The sequence below is a fragment of the Cygnus atratus genome, chromosome 2 (assembly GCF_013377495.2).
Source record: "Cygnus atratus isolate AKBS03 ecotype Queensland, Australia chromosome 2, CAtr_DNAZoo_HiC_assembly, whole genome shotgun sequence".
In the NCBI taxonomy this organism is placed as follows: Eukaryota; Metazoa; Chordata; class Aves; order Anseriformes; family Anatidae; genus Cygnus; species Cygnus atratus.
This window is the reverse complement of record NC_066363.1, coordinates 62,252,245-62,279,501: the sequence shown is the minus strand read 5'-3', so window position 1 is coordinate 62,279,501 and position 27,257 is coordinate 62,252,245. Positions and strand designations below refer to the sequence as shown.

Genomic DNA, 27,257 nt, shown 5'->3' with positions numbered 1-27,257 from the left:
TGTTTCTTCTCACATGGTGATACTAACTTTCTTAGCTGTGAAAAAAGCCCCAGTGTTTTTGTGCTATGATCAACCTATTTTGGTTATGAATAGATAAGTCAACAAGAGACCTAGTTTTATTATTTTGGTTCTATGGAGACATTTGTGTAGTAGGGTGCCATTTTTTATTTTTATTTTTTAAATCACAGTGGTGTGCCCTATTCCCTTACTTGTTAGGGATGACTCCTGTTTCGCCTCCAAAGTCCATTTCTCCATGTCAGGGCCTCCATAGGGAGCTCACAAGGGTCTCCACAGAGATCCACAGAAAAAGAAGAGAAGCAGTGGGAAGCATCACATCAGTTCAGTGCTTTAGTTTTAGTCCTCCAACCATGCCTTTAAAGAGTAAGATCTGAGGAAATGCCTTGAAGTTTTAAGTCAGTGCTTGACTTGGTAAAGCTTTAACTACATTCTTTACACTTCCAAAAACAAATCCTGCCAAAAATCCAGGTGATAGAAGTGAGTCTTGCAGCTATTTCCACATCGAACTGACTATGCGATGAGATGACACACAATCCTACAAAGCTTAACAGGGCAGCAGTAACTGACATGCACATATATCCCTATCAAAAGGGTTTTGTTTCCATGTATAGATGGAATACAAGCCTCAAAATGCACTTCTATTAAATTTATTAAATAGTGGACGTTAGTTACAAAAGGTGACAGTTTAGTGTTAAATACTTCATTCCATTTTAATAGCAGCACTGTAAGATGTATGGCAGTTCTTACCCTTCAAGAGTGCACAGCAACTTACAAAATATACAATAGAGTTGTGTACGCAAACCTCTGATACATTTGCTTCCCCTCCTGCCCCAATATTTGCAGTTATCTTCTCTTATAGAGGGACCTTCTTGTTCCACGCCCTAAAGAGAAGAGAATAATTAAGGAATACATTCTCTCCAAGTAACATAGGTCAATTTACTTCAAAAGGAAGGTTAGACATCAATGACTGCCTTTTCTTATTGCAGGAGAAGACATTGGTGATTGGGATTAAAATTAAAACCATATACTCAAATTCCCAGCAAGGGTATGTTCTGCAGGCATGATGCTGAACTGCAAAATACTCTAGTATGACAGATAGGTAAGAGTCTCATATCAAGCTTATAAGAGCACAGTCAAAATATGGCATAAGTCAAAGGCATTCAAGAAGCACCAACTATTTCTGGGACATATATAAGAGCTAATTTGGGACTATGAAAGTTTCCTAAGTGCTCCTTCCAAGATGTGTCAACAACTAAAGGTTAAACATTGATGTTTAAGTATGCAGACTTCAGAACAGACACCAATTTTGACTAACAGGACACTTCAGTGAAACTTATTATTTCAGACACTGCAAATATCATGAATTGTAATCCTGTTTAATATTGCATTTACTTTGAGAAAACAGGGTCTTTAATGTATTTCACCACTGAATATTCAAGACAGTTTTACTACACCAAATTGTTCTTTCCCAGAAGGAAGTCTGATCTGTTAGGTAGCTTCCTGTATGTACTGATCCATTTCAATTTATAATCTTTCTAGATACTCCCACAAATGCACAAAAGCTTATTTGTTATCAAACGTATTAACATGATTCACCCTCCCATTATTTTCCCATCTTCCTCCAAAATAGCAACCAGTTCCTACTTAAGTTTAAGTTCTTAAGAATCATCTAAATGCATTTGCATTGCATCTAATTGCATATTTTGTCTGAGACAGGCCTGTAGCTCAAGAAAAGGATATACTGCAAGAAGTGATATAGGACCCAATAGCTAAAAATAGTAAAACACTTGGAAAAGCAACTAGACCAAAGTAGTGTTCCTCTTTTTTCCTTAGGAGGAAGGAACCCAGCCTGGTCAGTGTTAAAATAGTATTCATAGCTGAGTTGATGTTCAACAGTTAACTTGTTTTTAATATTGCATACATGACACTTATTTCACACATAATCCAATATCCTCCCAGTTCACAAACCAAGCGCTCAGTAATGACTGAATGCTTGCAAGATTCATTTTTGGAGCTTGTGGCCATATACCAACCTTTGCGTACACTGCTTTTAGGCATCTCCCACACTTCCACTTCTTCCACCTCACACCTTGTGTCTCTGCGTTTTAATGGGGGCTTGCCTATTCTTTTCTTCTTGGGTTTAACCAGAGGCGGGCACCCTAGATAGAGGAACAACACCAGTTGTATCTTGCTAAGTCACGTTAAAGCAAATTTAACCTCAGCTTTCCCCACCAGTCACTAGGGCTCCTCTTTCTCCCTCCCCTGCATACACTAGTCTGTGCCCATTTCATTAGCAGATAAAAGTGACACATCTGTCAAGCAACAGTCTTGTATGTCTGCAATATTTAATCACTAACCATGATTCTGAACAGCATTATATTTTGGGTAACGATTTGGATAGGTATTAATGTGCCAGAAAAGAGCCCAGTGAGAGATGGCCAATTCTGCTTTAGTTCACTTTTCAAGCATTCACAATAAATTGACAGGTGTTCAAGTGACCCAACCAAATACATTACAAAGAATAGTTGACTAGACTGTTGATGCTGGAAGCCTGATGTATGCTACCACTGAATTTAAGGGAAGAGAAGCAAGTCAGTCTGTTCTGAAGATAACTTTCGTACTCCATTACTTGACAGACTGATCATACAATACCTGAAAGCATGTGACCCAGGAGAGTAGTAATACTCTTAAGTAATTTCTAGTGGCAGTGCTGTTGGAACAAGTCTAAGAAATACCCTTGAAGCATTTAGTTGAGTTTCTAGATGTAATTAAGGTCTATGTAGAGCAAAGGAAAACATTCAATTGGAGGAGAGGAACATCAAAACTATAGCTTTTTCTGTGTTATAGTAACTTTGACCTGTTCATCTTTTCCTGAACCACATCACATAGTTTGCACTTAGACTTCCTTTAGCAGCAGCAGGACAACTATTGCTCAGTACTACTTTTTCCTGAAGATTAACCAATGTAGCTATCACACATGACTTCCTCTATGTTTTACTCACCAAGATTAGGAGTTACTGCTGAGCATGAACTTGAGAGAAGCATTATCAAGGTGAAGAATTAAAACAACCATTGTTTACGGGAGCAGAAGCTTCACATGAATAAGGACTTTACCTGGCCACATCATAACATTTAATGATTTCCCATGGTGCCTTGAAAAATGGTTGCTATATTGCACCCTTTTCCATGTATGAGTTTGAGAAGGATATGGAACCTGAGATGTACTGGATTGACAGGCCATTTCTTCAGTATCAGAAAAAATGAGAACTGGCTTTACCTTCAAGTCTTACCAGAACAGCAAGTTTACATTGTTTCATATTATATCCTTTTGAATATTCCTTAAAACAAGCACATGCATAAAATAAGGTGTACCTTGTTCTTTACTCATGGCTTGGGGTGAGAGACTACCATGTACTCGGCCAATAACTTTGGGTTTAGCACCGCTTCTAATCCAAAATTCTTCAGGTGGTATCCCCATGCTTTCCCTTAACAGTCTTCCTAATAAAAAAAGTTGGTGTAATGTCAGTACTGAGTTCTGCACATGCTAATATACTGTCTGATCCACAAGACAAAGGATTTGCCAGAATACAAAACTAGCCACTGAATCTAATTTTGAGAGTCTGAGAAATAAAGACATAACTTTCTGGAGACCACAAAAACTACAGGATGCTTTAACTAAATCTTTAGATTCTGTAAAAAAAATAGTAAAAAAGACTACTACCCATCTTACTAGAAGTAGATCCTGTTTTATGTGCCTTTCACAACTTAAGACTACACTAAACAGCAACATTACTGAAGTACCTAAATACCAGTTATGAACTGTAATAATCCTTCTTGTTCTCACTTCAGATGAGCCCAATTTCTACTAATATTCAGCTTTGAGTATTTCCTTTACTCTTTTCCAGACCAAGTTTAATATAGTTTCACACTGATTTTGTAAAACATAGCAACACTTTGTTGCTAACTGCAAGACAAGCAGCTACGAAAAAAATTAATCATTTGACACTCATTCTGCAGAAAAGGAAGTTCCCCAGTGTATGGCCATTAGGTTATAAGGAACTTAACCCTGTTTATTCCCTCTGACATGGGTCTAGGATCAGAGTGTAGATATCTGTATGAACTTAAACACCAAATTTCAAAGATATCATCACGCAACAGTAAACAAGCATTGTTAAAGTGACCTTAAGCTTTCCAAATGAGCAAGTTACCACTGAAGTCAGAAAGAAAAATATATTAGACTAAATCAAAAGGTTACTAATGAATTCTCTACTGATTGCATTATAATTTTCTATCTTCAAACAGCAGAGAACTGCAACAAACTCCTCTTCTGCCTCAAAAATAATCCCAAACTATTTCTGGCTAAACCAAACCTGAAGCTGTAACATTGTGTTTTGTTTTTTTTTTTTTTTTTTTTTTTTACTGGTTCAAGCTACAGTTTGCAGTCACAATTGTGTTCTTTACACTTTCTATTTACAAGCACCTTTTCCTCAGCAACTTGCTTACCTCCCAAGACTTTCTGTAGCATTCGCTTATGTTCAAGCCCTTCTCTTCTTGCCATTGGCCTCTTTCTTCCATAATGCCCGTAGTCACTATATACAGCTTCATCTTGTTCTTTCTCCTTTGGCTTGTAAACTACACCAATGTTTTCACCAAGCCCACTCCTAGTTTTTATTTTCTCCTGAGCAGGCCAGCTAATTAAGTGAGCTGGAATAGCATTTTTAGGTGGTTTCCAAAGCACCCTCTGGCCAACTTGTCGGTAGAGGTTTCCTTTACTCGGCGTCAAGATTCCATACGGAGCAGCTTCTTGAAAGAAATATTCTATTTCATCCACATCATCATCATCATCCTCATCCTCTTCATCCTCCTCTTCTCCCTGTGCAGAGTATTCTTCTGAGTCCTCCACTTCTGGTAAACTCTTAGCAGCTTTTTTCTTGAGAGAACAGATTTTTTTCCAACTAGAAGATCTAGGAAGGGCTCCCAGCCTTTTACCTATACTGGAAGACTCTTTAATCTTCATAGTTGAGTTTTTGACATCTTGGCCATCCAAACTGTTCATCTGCTCCCTTCCTACCACTTCATCTTCATTGAGGGACCCACCACTTTTAATTTTCTCCTTCTCCAAGCCCTCTGTACTTTTTTGGAAAGTATACGTGCTTTTCTGAAGCACATAGTCAGGTACAAAATAAGACACTGGGGCATTATCAATGGATGAGCCATCCTCTCTAGAGGACATGTCATCAGAAGAAAGACTGAGTACACTTTGACGTTTTCTTTGTGGCAAACACACATCGTAGTTGTAGTTTGTGTCCATATTGTCCAGACAAGCCAGCCAACTGTTAGAAGGAACATACTTCTCCACTGATTCTTCACACCAAATACTTCTATCAGTTTGACTTTCATTGGTTGCACTGTGGCTTAGATTCAGTTTCTTTTGCTGAAAACTCAAGTCACTCATTACCTCCATACTAGATGGAAGTAGTCCTGCTTGTTGAATAAGACTAGACTCTTCTTGAGAGGTTTTTGAGCCTGTGGATCTTTTAGAGCTAGATTTCTTAGCTACTAACACATCCTGTCTTACCACTGGCTGATCTATGCTAACAGATCTTGCCAGTTCTGCTATTTGCACTGCCATGGCTTCGCCTGGAGGAGATTTTGCCCGCTGACTTGTGGTCACCTGCTTTTCCGCATCCAGCTTCACTTCGTTATTTTGGACCTCTTTTTCTTGCATGGTTTCAACACCCTGTTTTGAAGAGAGAACAGCTTTTCTCTCATCTAGGTAAGTTCCTGGCACCAATTTCTCCCCTTCATGAGGGCCATATATCATCCCTTCACATGAGCTAACAGAAAATAAATCACGCTGCACTATGTTCTCTGGGACTGGTTTACCACTTGACACATCATACAAAGGAATAGTTTCTTTAAAGGACTTCCATAGTTGAATAGCTGGAGAGCCATTTCCATATTCTATTCTCACCTCTTCTTTCTCAAAGGCATAGCTTCCAGTAGGAAGATTTCTATACTGTGTAGAGCTGGAAGGACTATTATGAAACTCCCTGTCTACCACAATGGAAGATCCAGATGAATCTTGCTTCTCTGAAGTACTTTCAGTCTCTGTACCTATGCCAGAAGAAACACAGGCCATATTTCCTGCATCACAACCTTTCGTTTCTGTACGGGTATCTTGATGCTTTTTTTGCTTGTTTTCAGGCTGTCTAGGATCAGTCTGTGTTTCTTTTGTCTCCGTTTTTTTCCCAGGGGTACTATAGTGTCTAAATCGGGTTGCATGATAAAACATAGGAGAGGATGGGGGAGCATTAAAATAAGACCTTCTGTTGATTCTTGCATGCACTGGATGCTGTGGAACAAGGAATCCAGGGTACTCATGGAGTGCCACAGAATAAAATGGAAAATATGGATGCCCACTGCGGAAACCTAGGAAATAGGGATGAAAAAAAGAGTAAAGAAATACCCTCTTTCCAAAAGAAGTCACTCTGATTAACATTTCCTCTTTGATTAAGAGTTGCTCACATACACAGGGACTATTACAAGATCAGACAGGTTGACAAGTAAGACACTGTCAACACTTGGAAACAAATCTTGTACAGAAACCCAGAGAGTCCTGTTATGGAACAGCTTATCTGGACAGCTACACTTTAAATCAGAGCTTGATTTTATTCCCTAGAACATGCACCACTTAGCTTTCTGTATTTTTTTCCTACTTCTTTCATCCACTGTACTACAGTATCAGTTTAGATAACACAGCTCCAGATGGAAATTAACATAGGTATACTATTTGCGAAATGTACTTAATACACTTTTTTCAGTTTATATATATATAACATATATGTACAGAGCTCATACCAACACATTAATTCTTACACATATTCTAGAGCTCTGTATCTGTAGGATAATAGATATTATCTTGCATAGCTTCCTTTCTGCAGGAATGGATGCTTTCCTGCACACATGAGCCATGATTAACTAACACTTCATAAATCAAATCTTTGACAACTAAGACATTACATTAATTCTACTTAAACTCTAAAACAGCTTGTTAACACACATATTCTTCTCCTCCAGTCTAGGAGTGATTTATTAAGCTGAATGATGCCAGATAGCTCTCATATGCCTTACCTAGTGCAGGTATGCAGTATGGATTATATGCATGGCTGAGGTACCATGGACTTGGAAAAGGTTGTTGTGCTGTTGGCTGCGCATAAAAAAAGGGCCTTGAGTGGTTTGTGGAATATGATCCACTTTCTGAAGCTGAGGCAGTATTCATTTTTTTTAAACACTAAAAAACAAAAATAATGTGATCAGGATTAACCACATTAAAACCTCTAAGACCTCATGATTTTATGAGGTCAGAATTCAGCAGACACTTCTCTTCATAGCCTTACTTATAATCCACTGAAATCAGGTTCTCTCTGAAGAAAACTACCAACTACCAAATAAAAAATAGAAAACTATTACTATCAAAGTCATTACTGCTAGAGTCAGAGATTTTAGTTGCCCTTTGTTAAGTAAACTTTTACATACTATTTGCAATATTACTCCTTCAAGTTAATCTTATATCAAATTTTAAAGCCACCAGACCAGTAACTTCAATGTGGTCTTACATGCATACGTTCCTGTAAGTAGTTTTCCAACCAGTTAAAAAAAACACTAGCTTTTGGGTTATTAGGTTTGAGCAAGAGGGCTCAAGTAGACAAAAAAATAAAAATAGAGCTCTAGAAAGCTTCATGCAACCAGGTTTGCTTTATAAATAAAGCACTTCTAGATGCTACCACTGCATTTAAGATCAGAGTAAAAATTCCATTCATTTAGGATTTTTGCATTAAAATATAATTAGTAACACTAGTAGCTAACGTATCCCATGCATAAGTTAAGTGATAGGCAACAACAACAAATCCTTGTGCATAAGTCCCTATCCAGAGCCATATGAAGTTCACAAGAAAAAGCTCCCACAGTTAAGTATTTCCTCAATTAATACACTGTTTAGCCTCTACCAACCCATGCAAGTAGTATAAGCACGATCATACACAGCTTATAAGTAAAGATATAAGATATTAGAGGGCACAGATGTAGTGACTACACAGTCAGAGATAACTACTCAAGTGTTCACAGAACTTAAGTACTCTGAAGGTAAATGAAAAAAAAAAAATCTCACCTGTTTCAAGCTCAGACCCGAAGGAGTTGCAGAAAGCTTTCCAGAACGCTGGAGCCCTCTCCAGTTTCCATTTAGAACTACCAGCCCTGCTCTTGCAAGCACCAAAAACCCACAGCCTCCTCTCACTCACTTAGACCAAAGCTCCCAAAGTGATTTTGACCTTTAAGGAAGAAAGATGTAAGGAAGGGGAAGGAAAAAAAAAAAGAGAGAGAGAAGAAAGGGGAAAAAAAAATACAAAAAGCCAAACTATTCCTCCCCCATTACAACCCCTCAAAGCTAAGGTCTATGCTGCTGCTGCTTACAGCCCAGCAAGAAACTGCTCACCCTCCTCCACTCACCATCTTTATGGGAGGCAGCTGCCGCTTGTCCACTCCCTCTTCCACCTGCAGCTCGTTTAACCGAGATGTGGGGGCCCTTTCCCAGCAACACGTGGGAGGGAGAACCAAAACACGCGGATAGGAAGCGCAGTAAGAACCTTATCTTGTGTGAAGAAAGCTAGCAGTCTCATCTTTCAGGCATTTAAATTACAACCCAAAGTCACTCTAATATATCCCCTTTATAATGTTAGAAGTGGAAAAAATAGAGGTGTCAAAAGTGTATTACTAATCTCCTTAAAAACTACTGTTAAAGAGAGGTTTTATGGAGAAAAATTCACAAAACACAAGACAAAGTTTACATTTGTTTTCAAGGTTTATCAGCTGCTTAGAGCTGACTAAGGGGGTGGTGATCTGCCCTCCCTGCGCAGCCAAGTAGACTGACAAATACAATGTTCTTTCTGCGCAAATATGGGAAGCATTTATTGCCACAGTGTGTACTGTACTGTGTAAAATAGCAATTTATTAAACGTGTGATTATAATTCGACCCTGTCCTGGTCTTACAGGAGATGGGGATTGGAGGGGCAGCCTTGCAGGTCCCCATCTGTGCATGAGGGAGCACTGCAGCAGCCACAGGTCCCCATCTCTTCATGAGGGAGCACTACAGTGGCCACAGGTCTCCATCCTTGCATGAGCGAGCACTACAGAAGCCACAGGTCCCCATCTCTGTGTGAGGGAGCACTACAGCCACCATGGGTCACCATCTCTTCATGAGGGAGCACTACAGCCACCACGGGTCCCCATCTCTTCATGAAGGAGCAATGCAGTGGCCACAGGTCCCCATCTCTGCATGAGGGAGCACCACAGGGGCTGCCACAGCTGGGAGAGGTGGTGGCAGAAGCAGGCACAAGGAACACAGTACGCGGGTGGGCGAGTGCCTGGAGAAGCAGAGAGGTGTGGACGCTTGCAGATGGTCTGCATTCCGAGGCTGGGGAGCTCTCCTGCCCTTTCCCTTTTTTAATATTCAGCGTGGCTTGACCTGTGCCCTAAGGCACAAACTGTAACTCAGCCTCTATCTGGGCAGGATTACTGATCTTGTGTTTTCAGGGACTGCAGCTCTTGCACTTCCCCCGTGAGCCGCTTGCGTCTGGCACACTTTCAAATCCCCAACTCCCGCATTTAGCTTTAAACTAAAAATCCTCTTGGTGAACGAAGGCTGGAGAGCCCAAACAGACCCGTACGGAACCCCACGAATAAACAAACAAACCCGCTCCCCGCTTTCCAGTCAGGATATTTATTTTCCCCTCAGACCACTGGGCAGCCCCCTCGCCCTCTCCCCTTAGCCCGAAAGCCGTTGGGGCGGGGCGGGGCCGCACCCGCTCCCCTCAGCGCCGCCCCGCCCTAACTGCCGGCGCGCGAGGAGGAGGGGGCGGGGCGAGCCGCGGCGAGGCGGCCGCCGTTGCCTGGGCGGGGGGAGAGGAACGGGAAACGGGGGCGCGCCGGCCTTACCCCCTCCCCTCTTTCGCATCTACGCGCATGCGCGGCTCCGCGTAACGGCCGCGGCGCGAGGTGAGGTGGGGGGGCGGAGTGCGCCTGCGCCGTGCCGGGCGACGCCTCCGCAGCACGGGCGGGACCGGATCCACCGCCCCCGCCGCCCCCCCCACTCCCCCGCCTCCTCCTCCTCAGCCCCGCTCGCTGCCCGCCCGTCTGCCCTCGGGACGCTGAGGCAGCAGGGGACGCGCTGGGAGGTCGGTCCCACCGGGCTGGGGCCTGAGGGGCCTGAGGGAAGGGGAAGGAAAAGGAAAGGGGAAGGGGTAGGGGTAGGGGTAAAGGGAAGGGAAGGGAAGGGAAGGGCAGGGCAGGGCAGGGCAGGGCCCCCGCCGGCCCTGGGGCTGGCCCTGGTCCTGGCGGTGAGGGAGCGGGTACAAACAACCCCATAACCCTAACCCGGCCCCCCGTTTCTGCTCTTTTTCAGCCCCGCGCGGCTGCAGGCGCCGTCGTGTGTGCAGCGCGGTGGGCGGCCGCAGGGCTCGCAGCGCGTCGGCGGAGCGGCAGCAGGTAGGGCTCGGGGGCCGCCCCGCCGGGGTGGTGGAAAGGCAGGGTGTGAGGGGGGCCTCTAGGACTGCACGGCGAGGGGCATTGCTGCCGCTGGGTGTTGTCCGCCTTCCCCTCCAGCCGCCTCTGGAAGCGTGCGTGGATGTGGCCTTGGTACCTACAGCGACCGTGGGTGGGCTCCGGTGTTTATGTGTGGGTTTTGAAGAGGCAGATAGCTCTTGGTGAAGTTTTATAGGCTAAGCGCAAAATAAGGGTCGTAAAATAGCTTTGAAATTAGCCATCTGCGTGCCTAAGATTTTCCAGTGTTTGTTATTTCTTCTACGAGCAGGGTAGATGTCTTGCTGCTTATGAAATGACTTGAACAATGATTTAGAGATGGATTGTCGCGGTGTTTAGCGTCTGCATTTTGAGGTTTCCCTGCAAAGCCAAAGCTTGGCTTTCTATGTCACCTCGTGATCATTGTGGACCTGAAATGTTGTATTCTGTTGTGAGCTCATCTAGGGCAACATCTGCATGAGTTTTGTGAAGATGATGTATTTTAGAAATCCTTAAAAGTTTAATATTTTAATATACTCCAATATGTAAGTTGTGTAGTCTCACAATTTGGGTACAGGTGTCACATCTTAAATTATTCTGAGGATATGTTTAGCCTCAGTGAAAGGATCCAGTTATATGTTGTGCTGCATCCCTAGCATGTTGCAGAAACAGAGGGAAGGATGTTGCTGCTTAGCATGTTTGATTGTGGTTTTTTTTTTAGGCAGATGTTTTGATTTTGGTCATGTGATTGTGAAACAGACCATAATTGGTGCAAATCCAAAAATGCCTTTTCCTTAATTTAGTAGCTGTTGCACTAGGAGAATAAACTTTACAAGGATAAACAAGGTATCCATTTTAAGTCTCTAACGTTTCAGGAAGTAATTTATGGTTAGTTAAACTGCATTAATTATTAGTCTAATTTCTTAATGTAGAAATACTTGACTTTATAGTTAAATAGTCACTGAGATATGATGATATTTGTGGGAACGATGTATACTTGTACAGTGCAGTTTAAGTTCTTAAAGAAAGCTGTCTACCTTCATTAACATACTAGAGTTCAGAGAAAGAAAACACTTTTCTATACGTACAGGATATGTGGCTGGATCTTGCAAGAGACGTTCATGGCCCACTTATTTTCAAAGGTTAATTTTCCAAGACAGGTCAGGTCTTTCAACAAAACAGAAACGCCCTTGGGGATGGAAACTAGCTCTGCTCAACACAGAAGGCCAGTTGCCAAGTTAAGTTGCTGGTTTATCTTGTGCTAATTTTATTTCTGAGCAGGTATTTCCTTTAGTGTATAACTTCCTTTAGGAGCAGAAAAACAGGAAGGAAACTGGTACTGAGGAGTGCATTGCGACCAAGCATGTTGTTAGTATGGAGTCTGGCACTTCCAGTCTCTAGCTTCTGTCCAGTTTCAGAAAGTTTACCTACCTCAAAGTTGTAACTTGCTTCCCAGTCACAATACGTATGGAAAATAGAATTAATTTCCAAATGAACAGTAGTTTTTGAGATGAAACCATTGTAGGAATAAATCTGTCCTTAGTTTTTGTGAGAGTTCATGGTCTTGCCTCATTAGAATCTCCTTGATGTCCTCAGGTTTCTGCACTACAGTGGTATCAAAGATACCTTTGATGGCTTTAGAAGAGAGGAAAACTTCCAAGTCTGGAACTGCTTCATCAATTACCTATTTCATTTTTGCTGCCAAGGATGCAAACTTGATACATTACTCAGGAATCCAGAGCTTCCAACTCCTTTTTCTTTTCTCTTTCCTATCTTTGAGATCAGTTGGCTAGGTCTATTGATTTAAATAATTGATTTTAATCGTTTTTAGTACTTCTATTCCCCCTTGCCCATTAGTTGGTGTCATCACTTTGAAAACATGTTGATGTGTAACTCAGCACGTTGTTAACGGTAACTGTGTATCAAAGTACCTAAACTTGGTACTTTCATTGCTCTCTCTACACACTTGTTGTGTAGTTTGGCTTAGGGTTGTTTGGTTCTTAATTCTGACACTTCATTATGTTAAAAATAGTGAATGACTCACTTCTTTAGACATGTTTTTACTTGTGATTTGTGTGAAGCTGCACTTGGATGGGAATTGGAATTCAATTCAAAGTGCACAAAAGTAGTATTTAAAGGTTCTTATTAGTTAAAATGAGGTTAAAAAGGTTGAATGTCCTGGGAAGTAAGGTATGTGTTGTTTTTTTTTTTCCCCAAACGTGCAGGTTTATTGAAGTGTTGGTTGTAGCTGGTGAAGTTAGTTCAAGAGATGCTTAGATGGTTGAAGATGCGGATAGGAACTGGTGAGGATTTCATAGGTCTCTATGCATTTCCATGAACTTCACTGGAAGTTAGGCATGTAATCTGGCAGACTTCTTAATGGCATTTTCGGAAGAAAGTATTTCTTTTCCTAGTATGAAAACGTTGAAGTTAACAACAAAACATCTCTATATATGTTTTGCCCTTTTTGCAGTTTGGAAAAAAAAGATATTTCTTGGTTTTAAATAAAAAAGATAAAGACAAATCAGTGAAGTTGAGGAATATTATATCTATATTTCTCATTATTTTCCCTTTAAGTTGGAAATAGTAGATAATAGTTCAACTTACATTGTAGAGAAGACATAGGGCAACACTTCTATGCATGTAGTACAGGATGTATTGTTCATTAATCTTCCCCTGACCTCAGAAGACAAACAGATTCAAGGAAAACAATTAATAGCTTGTCCCTTAACTCATTAACGTTTGACTAACTTTTGTAATGGTCTAATACAGATTTTGAAGTACATGAACAAGAGTTAAAGCCACCTCATTAAAATTACTTCAGCTAAAAAGTATAATTACTTAACAACAAACCTTCTTATCCACCTGTTCATGTTCCTCTCCAGCTTGATACGGAGTTAGTTTGGATTGCTGGGTAACATCTTGATTTAGTTTGCAGTCCAGTACCACTATGACCTTCCAGCAGCTATCTACCATCCTGTTTTAGACAGCTGACTTCCAAGAAGTTACCCAGGACAAAAATTCACTTCTTTTGGGCAAATGTGGACTGAAATAGTGGTGATTCTAAAACAGGAGCTTAGAGATCCTTGATGAACTGTTCTCCTAAGAATTTAGTATGGTTCCACTAGAAGGGAGTGGGATGCAACTTTGTGACAAATACAAAACTCTGTTCTTTAGCCAATGGTTATCATTGGCAGCAAAACACAGTGTGGATGTGGAAAGCAGGAGTTCAATGCATTGCATGTTCGTACCAACAGAAGACCCCCTGGTACACGTATTGCATGAGACAGTGTGCCAGATCAGCTGTAAACCAGAGTCCAGCTTTGTGAATTTACAGTTTAAAGGTGGTTCACATCACATAAATGTTCTGCAACAAGACTCCTGTCATCTCCTCAATCTTTTCTGCCACCAGGAGTCATACTCAAATGTTCTGACTATTTATAGTAATTAATTTCACAGTTTCAACTTGTCTTCTGTTGAACAGGTCTGCTTTTTCAGTCATTGACTGTCAGCCACGTTGCCAAAAATGTATTTAATCTTACTAGCCGGTGTACATCAATTTCTCCATGGGACCCTTGAATTGGTTCTTTTACTTGATGACTAGAACAGTGTTTACTGAAGTTTTGCTCTTTTTTTCCTGTTCCTGAAGATTTATAGTCTTTACAATTACACCAGAATGGGAAGTTTTAGTAAAAGAAGTCATTGTTACCATAGCTTAGTAATAATGATGTTCTGCCTGAACCAAGTGCAGTGCACCAGCTTATATTGTTGAAACTTTACTCCTAAGCCAGGAAAAACAATGCTGTAGAGAGACCCTGGATACCAGTAGAGCCACAAGCTATTTATTTCTGTGGGTCTATTGCACTTAGGAAGTCTGCGTGTCTCCATAGCCGTATAAAGTTCAGTGCAAAATCTGTCAATGGATTAGGTTGCACATTAAGCTATTATCAGATGACCAGGATAGTGGTCAGTAAATGTACAGATAGGGGGCATACTCATCTGGTGAAAAGACGACGTGACTTGGGGCAAGTCCTTGCTTTGGATAAGCAAATTTCTTGATAGACATCTGGTTTAGTGGCTTCAGCATTTAAGTGCACTGAAACTTGAAGGTTTGAAGTCAAGAATTCATGCTAATATCTGTTATTACAGCACATAGTGGTCTTCCCGTTCTCCTCCAAATATTAACATCTTTTCTACTTATTTAACTGGCTTCTCGTGAACGTGGGCTTTGATTTTTTTTTTTTGACATTTCCAGTTAAATAACCAGTTAAAAACAAGAGCTTGAGATCACTATTTGTACGTATTTACTGGAAAAGAAATAGATCAGTGACATTAAATTAGTAGTAATTAAAGTGGCATTGATTAACCATATACACTTGAGTGAATGTTAGCTGTTTTTAAACTGTGCTACAGGCAGGGCTCTGCTGAAATATATCTTTGATATGGCTGGCAGGGATTCACCTTCACCTTGCACTAAATCTTGGAAGTTTGTGTGGAATTTCAAGTATGTCATTTCAGGTAAAGTATATTTCTGCATTCACCGTTCTTCATGAACTGCAATGATAGTGAAGTCTTAGACATTTGACAAGTGTGTTACTGGTTATTACTCAGTTTTGGAATGTAAGAGAACAGTGCAATACTAAATAAATGTGGAAACATTTGATAGATATGATATTCTGATGGCCTTTATGATGACGATTTTACTGTCGTAACTCTCCCATTCTTAATTATGAAGATTGGGGTGGTGTGGGACATGAACCCTTTTTAAGACAAGTAGAAATGTCCAGACAAGAAAACAGACTTGGGTAACCTGTGGTCATTGCTTTTATAATGACTCCAAGTTTCTTGACTTCTGCTATTCCAGCATCCCTTTGCTTTTGTTATCTTATTTTTCTGTTCTTCTGTCAGCAGTGGTCATGCTTACCTGGCTGTATTGAAATGGCTTAGAAGGGGGAAAAATGGAATGGGGAATGTCAATACATGAAGCCCTTCTGCATGGAGATGATGGATCAAATAAGCATTGCGAATATAGGTTGTTAGGATTTCAAACCCTTAAGCTCTGTTTCTGCTTTTTCTATAGTTGAGCGTCAAAGGTGAAATAAGTGGATTGACTATGATGTCGAGTTGAGTTGGAAAATGATGGGATACTGAAGAAACAGCATTTATAGGCCTGGTATTGATAGGACTTGAGTAGACAAAACCATACTAACAGGAAAAAAAATAGTCACTTTTTTCATGTTTGTATTAAGCAGCTCTTTGCCATGGTTGAAGGAAATATGCGGGTGTACTTAGTGGGGAAAACTGGGTATCTCTTGGAAGAGGATTAGTCTTCCTGAACCTTGTTTTTCTCTCTCCAGCCTTAGAAGCAGTATGGACAAATTATCGTAGTTTATGGGCCTAGATCTTGATGAGAATCCATATGCAAACTCTTCTGCTTTTCTCTTTTGATATTTTTGTTGTTTAAATGTTCTTACAAGAATTTTTGTGCAAGTAATATGTATTTATTTAGATATAAGGTTGTTAATTATTTTTAAGGGGTAGCTATGAAAGGAAAAATTATTTCTTGGACAAGTGCTAATGTCAATTTTATTTTCCTGCTTTCAGTCACTCAAGTGCAGCCACTGATCATGAGATGCTACCACGGAACCTACCTCAGAATTTGCTTTTGGTCGTTCGTTTGCTGCATCACTATAAATCTCAACAGGAGCCCTGCAGATACTCTTGAAAGTCTCTGAACAGATTGTGACATCGAATCAAAGAATGATGACCTAATGTAGGTCAAAGTCTGAAACATCGATTCAGCAGTTCAAGATAACACTGCCTTTTTTTTTTTATCAGTATCGTCTCTGAAGGCTACAGATCTCCTGCAGTTTCTTCCCTGGTTACTTCTGAAATATTCAGCTGACCTTTCTCTGGCAAAAAGATCTTGACTTTTCACTCTGGTCTTGGAAACATTAATGGAATACAGTCATGTCTACCCAGGACGAGAGGCAGATAAATAGTGAATATGCTGTGTCCTTGCTGGAGCAGTTAAAATTCTTTTATGAGCAGCAGTTGCTAACTGACATAGTATTGATTGTTGAGGGCACCGAATTTCCATGCCATAAGATGGTTCTTGCAACGTGCAGCTCGTATTTCAGGTAAGTATTCAAAGCAGGAGCTGTTAATTCAAGGAAATCTATGGTATCTGGTTTTGAGTGTGGTATTACTTAATTGATTAACAAATCATGTGTTGCAGAGCATTGTAGAGAACAGTGTACCAAGCAAGTCACAAACTGTCGTTACTTGCCAACTTATGTTGTGACTTATGTTGTGACTTACTCTGGATAGGTACTGTAGTTTTCTACAGTAAGTGCAAAAGGAAAGTCACACTTGTGATGGTTACTGTTTTCTAGGGTGTATATGAAAAATAAGAAACTTACTAATTATACAGATTTGATTAAATTAGTAAATTTCTTATTTTTCATACTTAGAAAAGATTAAAAAATGTTTGTTCCCCACCCCACCCCCCCACCCCCACCCCCAGGTAAGGTAACTAGAGATTATTGAGAGCTGGCTATGGTAGTCTCATTGTTGCATCTATTATCTGTACTTTCTTAGCAGAAGCCTCTGCTGAAAGTAGGGAGCGCTGTGCAAGCTTGTGGCTTTCTTTTCTGAATCATCTGTTTTTTCTCTGTTCAGCAAAGAAGCCAGAAACTCTACTCTTGCCTGAGTCTTGCTATAACACAACACACTTTTTTTCTTCCCTCACTGAGATGCCGTTGGAGTTTTTAATCCAGTAGCTTCTGCTTCCTGGGTGTCTTGCTTTTTGTCTTTTCAAAACTTTTTGCTAATAAGATCTGAGAAGTGCTACTGCTTTTTGTAGATTCTTTTATAGTAAGCCCTAGATGGGACACCATGCATTTTTCTGCAGTGATTAATCATTCTTTGTTAGTAACAGTACAATTAATCCGCTTACCTGGAAGGAATTTTGAAGTTTGAAACTAGTCTTGGGGACATCTGTGCATATTCTGTCTCCCTGGTGCACTGTGCAGTGATTCTAACTTTTCTTTCCCATTTCATCAGGAGGTTTACTAATTGTTTTCCTGCTGAGTTGGTCTCCCTATACAGAACACTTTTAAAATGTTGCCTATATTCTGTCAGCTTGCTTGTATTAGAGTGTAACTTAACGTGAGAAACTACTGCATGATGAGCTCCTTTCACATAAGTTTTTGTCGCTGTTATTGTTTTTGTTCCTTTTTTCATCTCAGATGAATCCGGTACAATTTTTAGCAACAAGTATTGTGCGATCACTAGATAATGATTATTGCTGTTGGCCTGCTGCAGATGACACGGTTCCAACTGTCTGTAAAATAACATCCCCTGGAAATGTGGCCAGATTTAGTGTGGGTGGCTAATCATAAGGTTGGAAAGCTGTCATGAGTCCATGCAGTGCGAAGCATTAGAATATGCAGTCAAATCTCTTATTCATATGTGTGTTTATTATTTATGGAATGAGGTTTTGGCACTGGTTAAAAGTAGCATCAAGCTTGTGGTTTTGTCATACTCTGTTTTTTCTTCTCTAGTTTGGTCTTCAAAAAGATGCTCAGTTTCCTAAATTTAGCCTTATGAAAAATTGATAGCCCTGAAGGCGGCTGTGGGGAGAGGGGGAAGAACAGAAAAAGTGATCCAGTCGTTTACGACTGCAGGCAGCTTACCTTCCAAATCTGTGCTTGAGCACTGCTAGAAACAGCACAGCTTTGGCACATGCTGCTCAGCTGTGTGTAGGCACGCGCTAGAGCTGCATTCTGTAACAGCTCCCCCTTAATTTCCACGAAGAGGAGCCTCTCTGGTACTCTTAGTGTCTTGCTTACCTTTAACAACCTGCCTGGCAAGTTGAGGTACTCACTTAGCTGGTGATTTCCCCCCACACACACACCCCCACAAAAAACCAAACACACAGGTTGTCTGAGTTAAGGAGCTTAGAAGAGGACAGAGATGGAGTTGGGGCAGGAGGAGAGGTGGTGGGGCACCGTCTTTCAGGTATTTGTGGAATGGCTTTGCTCATGGAGTGCATCTCCATGGCGCCTTCATCTCTGAGCCCGCAGGCGGAACTACAGGGCACACTCCCTGTCCCTCCAGACTTCTCTCAGGTCTGGTTTCTGAAAAAGCTCCAAATTTAAAGGAGCTTAAGCTGAATTTGCCATTATCACCACTACTACCAAACCTGAATTAATATAAAGCTCTTAAAAGGGATTTCAGCCATTTTAAGAAAATGAGCATGTATCTGGTTCATAGTACCAGAGTCCAATTACTTCTTAACTGTGTTACAACTTTAAAAAACAAACAAACAAACAAAAGGCAACGTAATGGGAAATAGGTATATAAAGCATTAGGGGAGTAATAACCTTTTCTTTAAAATGCCTTTCTATTTTTTTCAGGAAGGTGTAATAGAGATACTTAAGGGATTATTATTTTTCTCAGACCAGGTCTGATACAATCTGCCATTGATTTTTGTCTACAAACTTGAAGTTTACTGCATAATGTGAATGGTATATAAGAAATACTTCATGGAGTGCTAGTGCTTGCTCCATTTTCTGAGCTTTATCTTCCTTCCAGAGGAGCGTGCTTTTTAATATTACTTAGCTCAGTCCATTCCATAGATCTGTTTCTTTTCATTTTAAAATCAAACCTATCTGTATATGTATAAATGGCCTTTTCTGAAGGGTATTTCTTCCCTCTTATTGCCTAACAGAGAAGTTTAAAATTTCAAAATTAGAGTTCTCTGCTGATGAACAGAAAATAATTTGCATATATGTAAAATTCTCCTATAGAAGGCACTGATGTTCCTTTTTGAATGTTCGGTACAAGTGCTTTATCTTTATTACCAGATGGTAGCCTAAGGAAAATACTAACTACCTGTAAACAGACAACCAAAAAGACTGTTTACCTTTTGGTGTATAATCACTGAAGACTTAAGTGATAAAGTGCTTAAGATAAGAACCACCAGTAGTTATTGTTAATATGTATATTTTTCTTCAGAGCCATGTTCATGAGCGGGCTAAGTGAAAGTAAACAAACACACGTACACCTGAGGAATGTGGATGCAGCCACGCTACAAATTATCATAGCTTACGCATACACGGGTAACTTGGCAATAAGCGACAGCACAGTAGAACAGCTTTATGAGACTGCCTGCTTCTTACAGGTAGGAATGTTTTCCTTTGAGTGTGGAATAACTGCCTCTAATCTCTGAACCATTTTTTTCGTTAATTTGTTAGATAATCCTTTCTGTTTAGTCATTCCAAAATATTCATGTTCAATTTCCTTAGTACAGACAGCAGTTGCCTGCAAGATGCATTTCATGTACACATTCCTCTTTCCTTTGTGGTCCTGTGGAGGGTGGAAGTAAAGCAGTGCGCTTACCATGTTTATATCATTAGTTTCTCAAGCAGCCATCATAATGCAATTTCCTAAATCTGCATGAATCTCTTAAGTCACTGCTGTATTTTTGTGCAGGTGTGTGTGTACACACACAGAATATTCGAGGCCTAAACTCTGATGTTTAAATACAGGTACTTTTACCTGCTGCTGGTAAGTGAAGGCATAGAGTGTATGTGGCAATACTCAGTGTCTTTTCTCTTTGCATTACAGGTAGATGATGTGCTACAGCGGTGTAGGGAATACTTAATCAAAAAAATTAATGCAGAAAATTGTGTGCGTCTGTTAAGTTTTGCTGATCTCTTCAGCTGTGAGGAGTTAAAACAGAGTGCTAAAAGAATGGTAGAGCACAAGTTCACAGCTGTGTACCACCAGGAGGCTTTCATGCAACTGTCACATGATCTACTGATAGATATTTTAAGCAGTGACAATTTAAACGTGGAAAAGGAGGAGACAGTTCGTGAAGCTGCTATGTTATGGCTGGAGTACAACACGGAATCACGATCGCAGTATTTGTCCTCTGTTCTTAGTCAAATCCGTATCGATGCACTTTCAGAAGTAACGCAGAGAGCCTGGTTTCAAGGCTTACCACCCAACGATAAATCAGTGGTGGTGCAAGGATTGTACAAATCTATGCCCAAGTTTTTCAAGCCCAGACTCGGTATGACAAAAGAGGAGATGATGATATTCATTGAAGCTGCTGCTGAAAACCCTGGTAGTCTTTATTCTTCTGTCTGTTACAGCCCACAGGCAGAAAAAGTTTACAAACTCTGCAACCCTCCTGCTGACTTACATAAGGTTGGAACACTCGTAACTCCTGACAATGATATCTATATAGCAGGGGGACAAGTTCCTCTGAAAAGCACGAAAACCAACCATAGTAAAAGCAGCAAACTCCAGGCTGCCTTCAGAACTGTGAATTGCTTTTACTGGTTTGATGCACAGCAAAACACGTGGTTCCCAAAGACACCGATGCTCTTTGTTCGTATAAAGCCATCCCTGGTCTGCTGTGAAGGATACATCTATGCAATTGGAGGCGACAGTGTTGGCGGAGAGCTCAATAGGAGAACTGTAGAAAGATATGACACTGAAAAAGATGAATGGACCATGGTAAGCCCGTTGCCTTGCGCGTGGCAGTGGAGCACAGCAGTAGCAGTTCACAACTGCATTTATGTAATGGCACACAACTTGATGTACTGTTATTTTCCCAGGTCAGATGCTTGGGTAGAAATGGCTATGCGACAGACAAGTAGATGTTTTGCTTCAGCTGCTGCTTTTGGCGATAAAATATTCTACATTGGAGGACTGCATATTGCCAGCAATTCTGGTATAAGGCTCCCAAGTAGTACTGTAGATGGGTCTTCCGTAACTGTGGAAATCTACGATGTGAATAAAAATGAGTGGAGAATGGCAGCTAATATCCCTGCCAAGCGCTATTCCGACCCGTGTGTTAGAGCTGTTGTCATCTCTAATTCTTTGTGTGTCTTCATACGAGAAACCCACATGAACGAGCGAGCCAAGTATGCCACCTATCAGTATGACCTGGAACTCGATCGCTGGTTTCTGAGACAGCACATATCAGAACGTGTGCTGTGGGACCTGGGGAAGGACTTCCGGTGCACTGTAGGAAAGCTGTATCCATCTTGCCTTGAAGAGTCCCCGTGGAAACCTCCGACGTATCTCTTTTCACCTGATGGAGCAGATGAATTTGAGCTGGATGGGGAGATGGTTACTTTACCACCTGTATAGCTCCCCAGTTAGACTGCACAACTGATTCTGCACAGTTACCTTGAAATAAATGATTGTGAAAGAACAGGTCTGGAAAGAGAAATGTTAAACCTGTCCTTCATGAATTGTATTTTTATGCCCTACCTAACAGTTGCAGCAATTGAGTATGAATCAGTGAAATGAGCAGATATGCTTCCATTATCTGCAATACTATTATCCGATAATTGAGAAACATATATATATATATCATGAGCTTAAGCATCTGACTTGTCTAAAGAGTTAATTTCTAGTTCTATAAAGTCTTGGTTCAGGAAAATTAGCTTCAGAAAAAAAGTAGTTACTATTTCTAGGATGATGTCACAACTGTTTTGAAAGTATCTTCCAGTTATATTTGAACTACTTCTGGATATTTTACTTAAGTGCTAGTTATATAATTGTCAGTGTGGCCTAATTAAAGGACTGTGCTGCACTTAATACTAATATCCATGTTGGTATAGTAATGCCATTAAAGAAAAAAAAAAAGAAACAAATCCCATGGATCTACCTGTGGTAGGAAGGGTAGATCTTCCATTGTATGGTAACATGCAGGGCAAAATGACTGCAGGTTCAGTCAAGCTGTACTATTAGGTGCATGTACTCTATTTTCACTAACTTATACCTGTCTGTTTAGAATACAGGTCTTCCAAGCAGCTGGTAGTTTACCAGGTGTGGACTTAAGTTGCTGGGCTTGCAATAGGAATTGTCAGCCCTCATAGTGCGGGTCTATGTGGAGCTTTAATCAGTAAATGCCTCCACATTCTGTATTACAGTAACATTGGCTCATGTATATTACTTCCTGCTGCTGATGTATTTTTCCATTGTAAAACAAAGTTTTAGTGTGGATTAACCAGGTCTTTATTTTCTGTTAATTTAATAACAAGCATTACTGTAGTGTGATTGTGTATAGATATCCCTTAGCTATCAGGTTTTTTACTTTGCGGGGAGGGGGGGAAGCAACAGTTCAGGAATATCCTGTGCTTGGTGTGCAGGAGAGCAGATGACTAGTGCTGCTCTGGCATTAATCCCAGGAACCACTAGCAGTAGCGGGGCACCGCCAATGTAACATGAACACAGGTGCTTCATGACAAACCTTACTAGCATGTTCAGCTGCATCATGTTCTGGCACTGTATTTTGAATGACATTAATTTATTAAAAAAGACTGAATCCAACTGAGTTTGGGTGTACTTTCTGCTTGAAGTTGATACAGTTATGCCCCCTTACCCCTAAACAGTAGCATGTTATTTATTGAAGGCAATTTCAAATAGTTAAGCTGTGGAAAACTTGGAGATTTATATGTTAATTCGTTATGGTGGAAGTTAGGTATGCCAGTCAATCTGAGCATTACACAGAACTTGAACGATGAAGATGACAACCATTTACATCAACTTGTTTTGATAGCTGAATTGCTTAGATAAGAGGGGAGAAGTGACTTAGGATCCTGCTGATGTTGCTTTTCTGTAATGCTGGCCCTCCACTTGCTGGCCTGTTCAAAGGGGTACAAGTTAGAACAGGGGTACTGCTTTGTAGTGCAGGTTGGAGAAACACCTACCTCAGGCACCAATACTGGGGGGGATCTCGGTAACTCCAGCCTGACTGGCCTGCTTAATGCTGGAGATCATTCTCACATAGGCCTACTTTATCAAGCTGTACCACAACAGTGTCAGGCTTTATAACACACTTAAATTCAAGTACAGATGATCTACAGCTGCTGAAGGGTGTGTTCTGTTACTGAGAAATTTCAACTTGAGTTTAAAAGCTTGTACGTGGTTTCTTACAAAAACAAGTGAGGTAAAACCCAAACAGTGCACTTCACTCACCTACTTTCTAAGTCATGGCTGCTTGATAGTACCTGGAAGAACTATCCTTAATTGTATACATCTGAAAATATATTATAAAATATAGATGATCCACATGACTTCCTGTTACTCTGCATTTTATACTATTTGGAACAGTTTGCTGGTATAAGGCCATGTAGTACCTTATGTAAAATTAATTGTAATAATACAGTACTTAAGGACAAGACTTGCCAAGTGTCTAAGAGGGCTCTAGTGACTTTGTTAAAGACATACTACTAGTTCACTTACACAACTAGCTGCTGCAGTCAGTATTTGACCCCAAAGGAAAACAGCTGGCAAATGCTAGTCTGAAGACTGAACTCCTTCCTTTCATCATTTGAGAAGGAAACTCTGCAGGCAAAGCATTGTCACGTGCCTGGAAATGGTCACTAGTGGTAAATTAGAAAAAAGCTTCTGTGGGAACAAAGACAACAGCTGAAAAAATGCAGTTCTTATTTTATAAACAGAGCAAAGATGATTAAAGACTTCTAAAATAGTATCTCACTACAAAGCTTCTGCCTAATGCTAGCCTATTCAACCTGTACTTGACTTTGAAGTCCATTTACATACAGGTTTTAATGACAGCTTCACGTGTCCTCAAGCTTTATTATGTTCGCAGGAAGTTTGTTTCTTTTCTGGTAGAAATACTTTAAAGTTCTATGTAAAGTTTCCCCTACCTGAAGTAATAAAAAGAGGATCTGACTTCTGCTAATATTTTTAGTGCATCCACTCATTTTTACAGTTTAACTACATACCTTAATTGCAAGTTTAATTTTTGTTCTAGGGGGAATAGTCAAAATTAGGGCAGTCAATTGCGTCAAGGTTACGAAGAACAGAAGATGGGTAAGTTAACTTTTGGGAACAATGACTTGATAAAACTTTAAAGGTAATTAAAAAGTTTTAAAGCACTACCTGGTAATTCATATCATTTCTCCTTCCACTTCTCAATACTTCTGAAAAGCTGCGCTAGCTCCCTCCACATTGCAGTAGCGCTGAGTAACAGCCATGGACACAGCAGCAGCAGGATAGTGCTGCTCCTGCTCTGCTTCCATGTATAGCTCCCTTCAGGAATTTTCTCCTTTTGGATCTGGATTCCTACAAGAAATGAGCTTTAGCTTGGGCAGGCTCTGGAGCAGGCTTGCCCTTAACACCAAAGGTCTGTTCAGCTGCACTCCCGAGTTATTTACAACATCTCCGTCCCACTGCATTGACCATGAGGAACAATTAGCATGGCAGAGTTCTTGCCCATCGAGCTTACAACGTGGAGGATGAGTACTAGCCGACTGAATAATAGGTCAGTGCTGAGCTACAGAAACTCTGACGTGGAAGAAAGGAGTAGCGTAGGAGACGGGACAGGCACAAGGTGGGAGCAATAAAACCATGTGCCTGTGCTTGTCTCCCCTCCTGCTCTGTATTAAGAGACAGGAGAGCCAGCTCTTATGGTTTGGCTGGAATTGTGAAACTAAACCAAGTGGTACTATCCCCACACGGTTCTTAAGAAAACAACTCTGTATCTGCCTTCACATTAGATAAGCGTTCTTCATTCAGTCTAAACATTCTTGATTTTCTTGATGTTCACCTCATCTAGAAACCACTCCTACCTTCTCAGTGATCTAGAAGAGGGCAAGAAAAGAGTATTTTGTAGGTGTTTGGACTCGATGATCCTTGTGGGTCCCTTCCAATTCAGGATATTCTATGATTCTGTAATTCTGCTACTACTGAGGAAAGTAGTAATTATGCTTTCATCAACATTAGTAAATTTAGGCTACAAAACAACAACAAAAAAATCTATCAATTGTCTATAGTTAGGAAACTTTGAATCCTTACAGAAATAAAGGACTCAACAAGATAGCTTAATCTTGGCTGTGATAAGACTTGGAAGTCTAGCTGTCTGTGCAGATGTCACACATGTGCATCGTGTCTCCTTACCGGGAATAAAATAAGGAGAGTAAGTTCACCACTTCACTGACACTAACAGAAGTGATCCATCTCCAAATGTATTGTATATGAACCTAAATAGTACTTCCAGTTTTTGATAAAGAACAGGGTCAAGAACAGAAACATCACACAATTATAGCTCTGCACCTCCTTCTAATCTCTCCACTACAATATTAAAAAGTAAAAACAGAGTGAAGGAATTCTTCATAAATCTTTAATTGCATTACTATAATGTAATGTTTCCACCTTTTATGAACACTCTTCATAATGCTCTTTCTAATAATAACTAAATAAAGTACAATTGCACTGCATGAACATAAGAGTTTATTTTTCGCTGTCTTTGAACAACTAGTTGCATATGGTCAGATTTATTTATTTATTAACAATTTTAGAGAATTACAACAGTTTTTCAGACATATGCTATGTATAACTCACACCTAAGCGTTCTTCAACGCCACTAGTTTCCTCCTATTGGAACTAGTAATTTGCCACTGTATCTAGCTAACAATGATTTGGTAGTTACGGTAGAAGTATTCAAGTTTTAAAATAAACCTTCAATGAATACCTGACAATTGCAGAGAGATGAACGTACAGCAATTAATTTACTCAGCATCCTGATTTTGACTAGATACTGCAATCCACGTCAACTATGTATTATTTTGAAACTAAATCTAGTTCAAAATTTTACAGTCGTACCTAAAGTTCTTACTGGTGTGAGAGACGCCTGTGACCTACTGAAGACTTTAACTCGATTCACAACGAGCAGAACACAGCGGGGAATAAAACATCACACTACATGATACTCTCACCCTAAATTTGCAAAAGCAACATCCATAATCAGTTTAAATAGAAGACAAGTTTCAAAAACACTGACAGTGTCTTATAAGCAGCTATCAATATCAAAAACACATGCCTGCTAGTGTCTCCTAATGGGATTAACTTCTCAAATTAATACAGCTTTTTGAACAGACAGCTTTAAATAGGCTGGATGTATTTATTTTTAAGCAGCACAAGAAAAATCAAATACATTACTTGTATTTTCAATTATCAAGTAAGAGTTTCTATGTTTAAAAACTGCATTCACACCTCCACTTTCACAATTAAATACGGCCACATTAGTTTCTCTGCTTAGTAATAATTTCTATGGAAGTAAGAAGCTTGTTTCGACAAAATACTAAATTTAATTACAAAGGTGCTTAAAACAGATGTACAAAGTCAAACAAATGCAATGTACTAGGAGAGTGATCTAAAGGTGATTATTACATTGTTACATTTGAGGAAAAAGCTGTCAGATATGCACATGAATTAAGGTTATGACAGAAAAACGATGAAAAATGCTGAACATTTTAGTCAAATGAAGTATTAGGTCAACGATACTTAATTTTGTGTTATTTTGGGGACTTGTAGCTGCGTATACTCAATAGGCAGTTCCTCAAATGTTGGTAACTACAAATAGCGGAGGTTGATGCTTTGATGCCAGAAAGCTGAGAAAGAAGTGTTATTGTATTATTTGTAAATCAGTTCACACTCTACATTAATGATCAGAATTATCTTTGCGACATACATTATGACTGAGGTGTAGCAATGCCTTCACAGTTTACTCACAAGAGGTGCTGTCACCGATTCATTTAGTACTTTGTATTTCTTGCCATGCAGAAATGGATGTCTTTGAAATGAAAGTTGACTGCTTAAATCCCTTTGA

At 40.2% G+C, this 27,257-nt stretch overlaps 3 protein-coding genes across 6 annotated transcripts in view; 1 reads left to right on the top strand and 2 right to left on the bottom strand.

Moving 5' to 3' along the window:
• Positions 1-651: 651 nt before the first annotated feature.
• LOC118250856 (uncharacterized) lies at positions 652-8,506 on the bottom strand. Of its 2 annotated transcripts, XM_035552358.1 has the most exons (6): positions 8,189-8,506; positions 7,153-7,312; positions 4,522-6,450; positions 3,391-3,516; positions 2,052-2,177; positions 652-899 (listed from the first exon to the last, which is right to left on the bottom strand). In XM_035552358.1, the coding sequence occupies exons 2-6, from the start codon at positions 7,298-7,300 to the stop codon at positions 862-864; spliced, it is 2,367 nt and encodes a 788-aa protein (XP_035408251.1). In that variant the 5' UTR covers positions 7,301-7,312; positions 8,189-8,506; the 3' UTR covers positions 652-861. The 2 variants fall into 2 exon arrangements, with proteins under 2 accessions (XP_035408251.1, XP_035408253.1); XM_035552360.1 differs by lacking the exon at positions 8,189-8,506 and having other exon boundaries at positions 717-899; positions 7,153-7,624.
• A 1,553-nt stretch (positions 8,507-10,059) lies between these two features.
• KBTBD2 (kelch repeat and BTB domain containing 2) lies at positions 10,060-22,955 on the top strand. 2 transcript variants are annotated; one of them, XM_035552362.1, is made up of 5 exons: positions 10,060-10,251; positions 10,479-10,561; positions 16,199-16,734; positions 19,616-19,781; positions 20,228-22,955. In XM_035552362.1, the coding sequence occupies exons 3-5, from the start codon at positions 16,565-16,567 to the stop codon at positions 21,761-21,763; spliced, it is 1,872 nt and encodes a 623-aa protein (XP_035408255.1). In that variant the 5' UTR covers positions 10,060-10,251; positions 10,479-10,561; positions 16,199-16,564; the 3' UTR covers positions 21,764-22,955. The 2 variants fall into 2 exon arrangements, with proteins under 2 accessions (XP_035408255.1, XP_035408256.1); XM_035552363.2 differs by having other exon boundaries at positions 10,164-10,251; positions 10,479-10,711.
• AVL9 (AVL9 cell migration associated) overlaps positions 20,706-27,257 on the bottom strand; it is a 48,036-nt gene continuing 41,484 nt past the window's right edge. Inside the window, exon 17 of one of the 2 annotated variants that reach the window (XR_004779599.2) lies at positions 20,706-21,704. The gene's annotated coding sequence lies outside the window, so the exon portion shown is untranslated. Of the gene's footprint in view, positions 21,705-25,064; positions 27,252-27,257 lie in introns of those variants that run through there. The other variant, XR_007707783.1, reaches the window with a different exon arrangement.